We start from the raw sequence: 10168 nt of genomic DNA, 5'->3' as shown, positions 1-10168 counted from the left end.
GCACAGCAGGCTGGATATGCTTTAAATAAGTTTAATAGAGCTTAATATTCATTCACCAACAGTACAAAATGAGACATTTCATCTATACGAGGGCCAGAAGCAGGTCAAATACCAACGTGGAGTAGCACTGCTCAGGAGCAGTTATGCTGAACACCAAACCTGAGTAAGCAGGACACAACCAGTAACTTGTCTCAGGAGGGAAAGAACAAAGCAAGCCCAGACCCTACAGAAACACGCACAGCCACCTCATTGAATCCTATTGCTTTAAAAGCTGCATTTGCAAAAGTGCCTCCAGACAGATCCCACTGCATGTTCATGCTGCTTTTATTGTAATTTAATCATTTCCTACTTAAAATTTAGCAGCAGACTGGCATGATGCGCAGGAAAAGATGTATTTTCTTTGCTGATTTAATTATAAGGAATTTATGGAGCAGCTCTTCCCTCCATCCTCTTGCTCAGCTAAAGCACAGACTGTGCACACTGCCAGCACACCTGCATCCAATTTTGCCCCCTGGTGGAACCCCACAATTTTTGCATCCCAGCAAAGCCTGGCTGCCAGGAAAGCCTGGCAAATGCAGAGAACAACACATCCTCGCAGCAGCTAACTTGCCATTCAGGAATGGCCTGGGGATGAACCCAGTAGCGATGCAGAGTCGGGTACCTACAAGGTGACCCCACTGAACTCAGAGGCTGCTTCTCATGGCTGAAGGATGCCGGAGAGAAGGGAAAATAAAGGGAGCCCTGTCAGTAAAGTCACAGACTTAGTGACCTTTACAAAGGGTCGTCTACTAAAAATGGGATGTTGTGACAAATCAGGAAAGAAAGAAAGGAGAGGAGGAGAAAACTGCCCTGCAGTGGTGCCCATACTGAACCCACCCAGTACTGAGTGGGTACTCAGAGCCTTGGGACTTCTGCTTCCGAGGCAGACCTGGACTTCCTCCTGCTGCTCAGGCTGCCCAGCATTGACTCCTCACTGAAGGCCCCTTTGAAGGCCGACAGGATGGACTGGCAAAACTTCTCCTTGAAATCTGGCCCCACAAAGACGTACAGGATGGGGTTTATGCAGCTGTTGAAGAAAGCGAGGCTGGAAACCAAGGGGATTCCTATGTAAAGGGCCATTTTCATCTCATGACTGGAAGAGTTTTGAGATATTTCTAGCAAGGAGAAGACATGGTAGGGGAAATAACAGAGGAAGAATGAGACTGTGACGGCAATGATAATTCTGTACGGCTTCACAGAGCTGGCCAGCTGCCTTCTTTTCAGCTTGACGGCAACAACGCTGTAGCAGATGAGAATCACTGTGAAGGGGATGAGGAACCCACATAAGAACCGTGTTATGATCATCGCTTTGTGCCGCATCCTCCACAGCCTCCGTGTCTCCTCGGCCGTGTAGTCATCAGACAGCGCAAAGTTGTTATAGCAGCTGGTGATGTTACGGGAACTGACCGCGGTGTCACGAAAAATGAGGTACGGGGAGCTGAGCAGGACGGCCATGCCCCACGTCCCCAGAGCGACCCTGGCTGCCAGCTCTGGGCTCCTGCGGTTGTGGGACCACACGGGGAAGGCCACGGCCACGCAGCGATCCACGCTGATGACCATCAGGAGGAAGACGCTGGCGAACATGTTGAGGAAGGCGATGGTGCTGTTCAACTTGCACAGCAGCTTCCCAAAGGGCCAGTGGAAATCCAGAGCGGTGTAAGCGATGCTGAGGGGCAGGAAAAAGGTGAAGATGAAGTCAGCGATGGCCAGGTTGAGGAACCACACTGAGTTCACTGTCTTCTTCATCTTGAAGCCTGCAATCCAGATGACGAGGCCGTTCCCCGTCACCCCCAGCACACAGGCAATGCTGTACACCACCATGGAGAGGATGTGCAGGCTCTTCTGGAGGCCAGAGTAGTGGTCGTAGGCTGTGGCATTCCCAGAGGGCATGGAGGGGGAGCTGTCAGGGAAGGGTGATGGGGAAGAAGAGACGCTCTCCATTGCCAGCAAGCTGGGCTCCTGAAACCATAACAGCACACACTGCGATTATCTGCAGCTCCCAGAGCTCTGGGGAGAACCTTTGATTGTGACTGTACACAAAATGGATATGCAATGATGAAATAAGTACTAAGAGTGACTCAATAATGAACACACTTCTCTATAGAACATCTAAAGTTTCAGAATGGCAGATAAATACTTGTGAGGCACGAGGAATTCAAGCTATTTGAGCAAGATCCGAGTGAGCCAACACAGAGGGAGGGGGACAGTCTGAAAGTTTTGAGTTGATCTGATCTTTGAGTTGATCTGATCTTTGAGTTGATCTGATCTTGTCGTGAAAGGATGATGGCAGCAGGAAGGGGACACGTGAGCAGAGGATCAGCCACCACGGGGACAACTCAGTCCCAGTGCTGCAGGCTTTAACAGGGACCTGCCAAGACTGAAACAAATTACTCATCTCTTGGGAAGTCCCTGGATGCCCACAGAGATTGTCACCCGCACTGACAGGCAGCCCGCTGACACTGAGAAGCAGAAAATAAATGATATCAAAGATGGTTTTGCTTGCAGCTCTTTCCACACCAGCGGGCCCACGGGGCTGTGGGCAGAGGGTTGGCATCTGCCCTGTCTCCCTGTCACCCTGTGACCCGAGACAGCAGCCCAGGCTCTGCCGATGGCATTGGCAGTGTCAGAACAACTCATCTGTGAGCAGCCTGTGACAGCAGCCAGCCCTGGGCTGAGAGCAGGACTCCAAAGAGCCAAACTGCACAGCTGTGGCCAAACTATTTAGTGATGGAAGGCAAATCAACAGAGCTAAAAACTGAATTATCAAGTTAAAAGATGGCTCCTTCAACAGCTATCACAGTATCATAGAATTATTAAGGTTGGAAAAGATCTCTCAAGATCAAGGCCAACCCCAGCCCAACCCCACCGTGCCCACTGACCACATCCCTCAGTGCCACATCTCCACAGCCCTGGAACACCTCCAGGGACAGTGACCCCATCACTCCCTGGGCAGCTTTTGGATCAGGAATTGTTCCTAGCATCCACCCTGAACCTCTCCTAATGCAACTTAAAGCCATTACCTTCTGTCCTACCACTGTTACCTGGGAGAAAAGCACTAAGGACACATACACCCCAGGCAGAGCAGCATCCGAGGTGGGGAGTTGTGGTGCAGCAGCCACCCCTGTACCCACACACCAACCCCTCAGCACCAGGACCCGGCCGCACTCACCGCAGCACTGCTCCGCTCCAGCCCCACACACTGCAGAGCCCCACTGCTCTGAGAGCTGCTCCTCACCGCTGTGACTCACGGAGCACGCTCTGCTTTTCCATCACTTGGGATCACAAGGAATTTACTGGGACTGATGATTCCCTAACTCTGTTCCTCAATTTGCAGCACTCTGATTTAACCCCTGAAGCTCTGACCGTGGTCTCTTGGGTCAGGCCAACCAAACCCAAGTTCGTGTTTGTGTGTGAAGCACACAGTGCTGCTGCCTGCAAGCCTCATCCTTCCGAGGCTGAAACATTCCTCCAGGTACCAGGACACCCCGCAGAGCAGCAGGGCTCCCACACCGTACCACGCACAGCTCACCCGCTGTGCTCAGCGCATCGCCCCGCCAGCAGGGATGGAGAACTGCCATGGCCGGCAGGAAGGCTCAGGGGATGTCGGCTGGGGAGGGGGGCTGGGGTTAGGGTTAGGGTTGGGGTTAGGGTTGGGGTTAGGGTTAGGGTTAGGGTTAGGGTTGGGGTTGGTGTTAGGGTGCCCGGCGCAGCCCCCCTGGCCGGCCAAGGTCATCCCGGTGCCGGCAGCGCTGCCCGCCCCGCCTGAGCGCGGGTCATGGGGAGCGGGACGAGGCGGAGCGCGCCGCGGATTGGACCAAGAGTTGTCGCGGAGTTCAATGTTCGGGCGCTGATTGGTTGAGAGTCGGAGGGGTGTGACGCGGCAGCCTATTGTAGGAGCGCGGGCTGCCGCGGGGCGGCTGAGCGGGCCGGGACCGGGATCCGAATCGGTGCGGAGCGATGCGGGGCGGGCAGGGGGAGAGTGAGTGGGAGCGGGGCGGTACCGGGTCCTGGGTATGGGATGCGATGGGGCCATGTGGGACACAGCGGGTGAAGCTCCAGGGCCGTGCCCCCGCTCACGTCCCACCAGGAGGGTGGCAGTGGGGCTCTCCGTGGCAGCTTTGTGCTCTGCAGCCCTTTGCCAGCAGTGTGCATTCGCACAGCACCCCTCACAACGCTCCTTCGGTTCAGCACGCATATCCCACAGCGTTTCCCCGCTGCCAGTGAAGCCCCGGGACAGCCGGGCCTTTGAGCACAGCGGGGGCCGCGTTGCTGAACGGAGCGGATTGCTTAACAACCAGCTCACGGCCCCTCTGCGGCCTTGCGGGGTTAATGGATAAAAAGACACTTTGTGTGCAGCCAGGGCTGGAGCTGGGCTGCCCTGACTGCTCAGGAGTTTGTGTGCTGTTTGGCAATGCTTGGTGCTGAGGGGCTGCTGCTGCCTTGGGCTTAGAGCAAGATCAGGTCTAAAGCCTGAGTGCAATGAAATGGTACTGCTGGAGTTTGGCATGTGTGCTTATGGGCTCCCCACTTCCCCAAGTGTAAGGATGAGGGAGGGGTAGAGGGAAGCCACACACCTCGGTTGTGTGATATCCAGGCTGGAGGAGAACAGGAGGGCACTGGAAATGGCCATGTTGCTGCAATAAACACCCTCCCTGTGCCTTTTGCAGGTGGCAGCAGAGGCAGCGGACAGATGGCGAACATGGCACAGGGTGCTGGGAGCCTCCCCAGCGCAGAGCTCTGGGCCTCCCACAATAAGATGCTGCTGGAGCCACTCGACAGGAATGACCCTGAGGTGAGAGCTGTTGGGACACCAACCTCCTTGAACCAGGAGCACAGAGCAAGGCTAAAGCTGCTGGGATTCAGCCAGCCCTGGGCCTTGCAACCAACATGCACATGCTGTGGCTGTAATTTCTCAGCCGTTGCTCATAACTCTTTGCCTGGAGCTCTGACACCTGCACCAGGCCCAGAACTCTGCAGCCACAGTTCAGCCCAAGCAAGAGCTGAATTACCTGATGGCTTTGTGGTATCTACCACAGAAACTCAGGATGTGGCAGGACGTGTGATTAGCTGTACCAAGAAGGGGCCTCACCTCCCTTCTCCAGTGGCTTTCAGACTGCTCTCTGCCATCCTGACTCCTCTGAGAGTGCATCCCATGCCATGCAGCACCCACACCTCTGTGAAGAGCTGGCACAAGTGAAGCTATCTCTCCCTCCTCAAGGTGTACAACATCATCAAGAAGGAGAAGCAGCGGCAGAGGCTGGGGCTGGAGCTGATTGCATCAGAGAACTTTGCGAGCTGCGCAGTCCTGGAGGCGCTGGGATCCTGCTTGAACAATAAATACTCTGAGGGCTACCCTGGACAGAGGTACGGGGCTGGGGAGAGCCTGAGACACACACACTCTTGTAGGGAGGGGGCAGGGACCATCTGCATTGTCATGTTCACCTCAAGACCTCATCTCTGGGAAGGAAGCCATGTCCTGGTGCTGGCAACCAAGCTCCTGCAGGACAGGATCTGACCCTCTCAGCTTCTGTCCTTGGCCGTGCACCAGGTAATTGTAGCAGGGTCATGTCTGCTGCTTGCAAACAGCAGCATCCTGGTCTCACAGCTGGCACTGCCTTGGGTACACATTGCTAAATGAAGAGATTAGTTTTAACCTTGAGGTTTTGTTCTCAGCAGACACCAACCTCAATGTAACTCCTTCCCCATCCTTTACCTGCAGGTACTATGGCGGGACAGAGTTTGTAGATGAGCTGGAACGGCTGTGCCAGAAGCGAGCCCTGCAGGCATTCCGGCTTGACCCCCAGAAGTGGGGTGTCAACGTCCAGCCCTACTCAGGTAACGGCATCCCCAGGGGAGGCAGCACAGGCTGTGCTGGCCTCTGCATGCCCCAGCACCTCTGAACTGCCTCGTGTGCTCCTGCCACAGGGTCACCCGCTAACTTTGCGGTGTACACGGCCCTGGTGGAGCCCCACGGCAGAATCATGGGGCTGGACCTGCCTGACGGGGGCCATCTGACCCATGGGTTCATGACGGACAAGAAGAAGATCTCTGCAACCTCTGTATTCTTTGAGTCCATGCCCTACAAGGTATGGAAAGCTGCTCCAGTGAGAGCCAGGCCTTCATAAGTGAAAGAACCTCTTGACAGCAACTGATCTTCACCCCTGCCAAGGTGACTGAACCTTCCTCTTCCTCTCCCAGGTGAATCCCAAGACTGGTTACATTGACTATGACCAACTTGAGGAGAATGCCCGTCTGTTCCACCCCAAGCTGATTATAGCAGGTAAGGAACGACGCTTACACACCAGTTGGGATGGCATCCTGAAACCAGTGGGCAATTGCAGTGGGATGCTGCAGAATTATAGAACAGAATCACTGAACAACCCAAGCTGGAATGGACCCACAAGGATCACACAATCATTAAGGATAGAAAAGACCTCTGTTGTCAAGTCCACCACCTCCATGGGCAGCAGTGTCAGTGCCTGCCCACTCCTTCAGAGAAGAAAATGTTCCTGATATCCAAACAGAACCTCTCTGGCACAACTTGAGGCCATTCCCTCTTGTCCTATTGCAGGTGTCAGTTGCTACTCACGCAACTTGGACTATGCCCGCATGCGACAGATTGCCGACGCCAACAGCGCCTACCTGATGGCCGACATGGCCCATATCAGCGGGCTGGTGGCTGCTGGTGTTGTGCCCTCACCATTTGAACACTGCGACGTCGTCTCCACCACCACCCACAAGACCTTGAGGGGCTGCAGGGCCGGCATGATCTTCTATCGCAAAGGTGCCTGATCTGAGCCATGGAAGCACTCCATCCAGGCCAGGGGAGCTGCAGGTTAAAGCTCCTTCCTGCTCCTGCTGGGAAATAGGAAGGGCAGAAAGACTGGGGACATCCCAAAGGCTCAGATTTGAAGAACAAGCATAATTCCCTTCCTGAGCTGCCTTATATGTTACCCTGCTCTCTCCTCCCACAGGCACCCGCAGCACAGACCCCAAGACAGGGAAGGAAACACTCTACAACCTGGAGAGCCTCATCAACCAAGCGGTCTTTCCTGGGCTGCAGGGAGGGCCACACAACCATGCCATCGCAGGTATACACCTGCACTGGGCTGGGATGGTGAGGAGGGTACAAAGACATCCTGGCTCAGCTCTGAGCCCCAGTATCAGGGCAGAGTGCTCCAGCTGAGAGGTACAGCAGCAAAGAGCAGCCAATTTGATGCAGCTGAGGGAGAAATCAGGCTGTTCCTATGCATGATTAGGGGAAGGGACTGTCCATGAGGTTCCTTAGCTTTCAAGATAACTTTTGTTGGTCCTCAAAAGCTCACTGCTGTGCTTCATCCCCAGGGATCGCTGTGGCCCTGCAGCAGGCCATGACTCCCGAGTTCAAGGCTTACCAGCAGCAGGTGGTGGCCAACTGCAAGACACTGGCAGCAGCACTGATGGAGCTGGGCTATGATATTGTCACAGGTAAGGAGCAGCCTCAGCTGCCCGCGTTGGGGCCGGCTTCGTGTCCCAGGTCTGAGCCAACCACTGGGGCAACAGTCTTGAGCCTTCTAGTTTTTTTCTTTTGCTGATGTTTCAAGTGTTCACCTCAACTCCCCTCTCTCTGCAGGGGGCTCTGACAACCACCTCATCCTCCTGGACCTGCGCAGCAGAGGCACTGATGGAGGCCGGGCCGAGCGGGTGCTGGAACTCTGCTCCATCGCCTGCAACAAGAACACATGCCCTGGTAGGCATCCCACAGGCTCCATATCTTGCTCCATCTGCCTGGATGTCTCTTGTGCCCTGTGCTCCCCCAGGGCCATGAAGAGCTCACAGAACTCCCAGCCCCTGGGGTCCAGGCTATGTTTCCATGCAGTGAGGTCACACAGGGCTTGTTCTGTTGCAGGTGATGTCAGTGCCCTTCGTCCCAGTGGTCTGCGTTTCGGGACACCAGCTCTCACCTCCCGGGGCTTTCGACAGGACGATTTCCGCAAGGTGGCTCAGTACATCCACAAAGGTGAGGGTCCCATTTCCTCAAGCAGGTGGTGGTGGCACAGGGCAGTGAGTCCTTGTCAGCCCAGCTCCTCCTCTCCCAAGCGTCGTGGGGAGCAGCCCCAACCATGGCAGCCATGGCAGTGCTGAGAGAGCTGCTGGACGTGGCACCTGCCTGTTGATGGGGCTGAGCCACACATCTCCCACCCTGGCAGGCATTGAGCTGACGCTGCGTGTGCAGAAGGACATGAGCCCTAAGGCAACACTGAAGGAATTCAAGGAGAAACTAGAGGAGGAAAAATACCGGGGAGAGCTAAAGGCACTGAAGGAAGAGGTGGAGGCATTCGCAGCAACCTTCCCACTCCCCGGACTGCCAGTCCTGTAATGGGAGGCACTGTGCCCACTCTCAGAGCCAAGGAAGTACCAGGGACCATGGCACACTCATACCACTGGAATGAGCCCATTGCCCTGGTGCCTTCTCCCTGCATCTTCCTACTGGTGCTGACCCCATGCAGCAGCTCCTCATCTGGCTCTCCCTCACCTCTCCCTTCCTGTTTCTGACACTGGAGCCCCTCTGAGCTCAGACCAAACCTTTCACCAATAGATTTTACAAATGGGCCTAAGCAGAAGGAAATCCCTGGCCTCAAGACAAGGTTTGGGATCGATCTGCTATGGGAGCAGTAGATGAGATTACACAGAACTGTCTGCCTTCACAGGCAGGAGGGACACCCAGGAGCCAGAACTCAGGGTCCCATGCCCAGGAACTTCACAGCCTTACAAAAGTCTTCCTGGCTTCAGCCTCCAAGGCTCGCCTTCCTACACACACACACCAGCTCTCCTTTTGGATCTCCACACATTTTGCCAGGGCCAAACCTCATCCCATACCCAGAGAACAGCCCTGCTGGGGCCACGAGCCCAGCTTCACCACAACACAAACCAACATCTGCAGGGGTTTCTCAGACCTCTGAGCACACACCTTATTAGGTAGAACCATTTTTTAATAAGCACAGTAAAATTAAGAATTTAACCACAATGTATGACAAGAATTATAAGCTTTAAAAAATACAACCAATTTTTGTATTTCAAAAATATCTGAACCCAAATAAATAATTCTTTTTTTTTGTTTTGTTTTTGTTTTTTTTTAAGTACATTTCTCAGACTAGTCATTTGGTGTTAACATATGTTAAGTTCTTGTGCAGTAACACAGCACGACACTGAGACATGCTTCTTGGGCTTCTCCCGTCACACTCGCTCTAACTACTGACACAAGCATTCAGTACACACAGGCACACACACGTAACTCGACATGCAGTAATAGGATACAGTGCTTTAAAATAAGATGAGAATTCATCACAGCCTCCTCGCAGCCCTCAGAGGCAGCTCCTACCCCAGCCCCATCCCCATCTGTGCTCGCCCTGCACCGGGGTGAGCAGCAGGGCTGGGTACCCTGTGTTTCTGCCTTCCAGTTAAAATACATCTCATGAACATTGAGCCACAGCTCTGTGCCCTCCCCAGCTCCGGAAGCAAGTGGTGAGGCTCCCTCAAATAGCAGGGTACAGCCCTGCACAGTCTAATGTTGTGCTTTTGGGGCACAGCGCAGAGCTGGCACCCTCCGTCAGCCCACACAGCTCACCCAATTGCCCAGCACACTTAGAGGTGCTGCTATAAGCCCCGTGCCCTGCAGTGGGTCCTGCCCAGCGCTCTAGGATGCCAAACCAGCAGTGTGTGCAGTCACCTGCCTTGAGACTGCGGGCTCGGGGCTGCCTGCATTCATTCCAGTGCTGAATGAAAACCACAGAATGGGCCTGGGGTGGGGAGACATCAGATCTCACTCCTCAAGTGCTTCTCCCAGCCCTTACAAAATGGTTAATATTGCTAGAGTATAGGCAGTGCTTCCCTAGTCAAGGCAAGACAGCTTTGGAGCTGCTTAGAAGTGATTGCTACTGGATGAAAGAAAATCCAAGCGCTATCCTCTGAGAAATGCGACCTGCGTAGGGTTGGTATCGCCTACTCCTATGGCTCACCGTCCTCATGGTGGGATCCCAAAGGGGCTGGCAGCGCAGCTCAGAGCACAAGCGAGCGGATGTCTCCCAGTGCAAGGAACAAGAGGAGCACAAACACCGAGCCCTGCTCCCCCAGCCAGGTGGCCATGGGA

The 10168-nt window shown here is 54.5% G+C and overlaps 2 protein-coding genes across 2 annotated transcripts; one reads left to right on the top strand and one right to left on the bottom strand.

Moving 5' to 3' along the window:
- Nucleotides 1–15: 15 nt before the first annotated feature.
- LOC107320583 (chemokine-like receptor 1) lies at nt 16–3679 on the bottom strand. The gene is made up of 2 exons (XM_015876550.2): nt 3209–3679; nt 16–1998 (listed from the first exon to the last, which is right to left on the bottom strand). Exon 2 carries the CDS (start codon nt 1978–1980, stop codon nt 895–897), a length of 1086 nt encoding a protein of 361 aa, XP_015732036.1. The 5' UTR covers nt 1981–1998; nt 3209–3679; the 3' UTR covers nt 16–894.
- A 209-nt stretch (nt 3680–3888) lies between these two features.
- SHMT1 (serine hydroxymethyltransferase 1) lies at nt 3889–9137 on the top strand. Its single transcript, XM_015876542.2, has 12 exons — nt 3889–3986; nt 4707–4831; nt 5258–5403; nt 5759–5874; nt 5965–6125; nt 6238–6319; nt 6611–6823; nt 7014–7130; nt 7384–7506; nt 7652–7768; nt 7928–8038; nt 8229–9137. The coding sequence occupies exons 2-12, from the start codon at nt 4730–4732 to the stop codon at nt 8396–8398; spliced, it is 1458 nt and encodes a 485-aa protein (XP_015732028.1). The 5' UTR covers nt 3889–3986; nt 4707–4729; the 3' UTR covers nt 8399–9137.
- Nucleotides 9138–10168: the final 1031 nt, after the last annotated feature.

This window comes from Coturnix japonica, chromosome 14, assembly GCF_001577835.2.
Source record: "Coturnix japonica isolate 7356 chromosome 14, Coturnix japonica 2.1, whole genome shotgun sequence".
NCBI lineage: Eukaryota > Metazoa > Chordata > Aves > Galliformes > Phasianidae > Coturnix > Coturnix japonica.
The sequence above is the reverse complement of the archived record's forward strand: the minus strand, read 5'-3'. Positions and strand labels throughout refer to the sequence as shown.

Excerpts from the sequence above, each read along its gene's own strand:
- SHMT1 (XM_015876542.2), top strand. The coding sequence starts at position 4,730 with ATGGCGAACATGGCACAGGGTGCTGGGAGCCTCCCCAGCGCAGAGCTC. Across the intron at positions 7,769-7,927 it reads CAACAAGAACACATGCCCTG|GTGATGTCAGTGCCCTTCGT; the intron begins GTAGGCATCCCA and ends GTTCTGTTGCAG. Across the intron at positions 8,039-8,228 it reads GGCTCAGTACATCCACAAAG|GCATTGAGCTGACGCTGCGT; the intron begins GTGAGGGTCCCA and ends CCACCCTGGCAG.
- LOC107320583 (XM_015876550.2), bottom strand. The coding sequence starts at position 1,980 with ATGGAGAGCGTCTCTTCTTCCCCATCACCCTTCCCTGACAGCTCCCCC.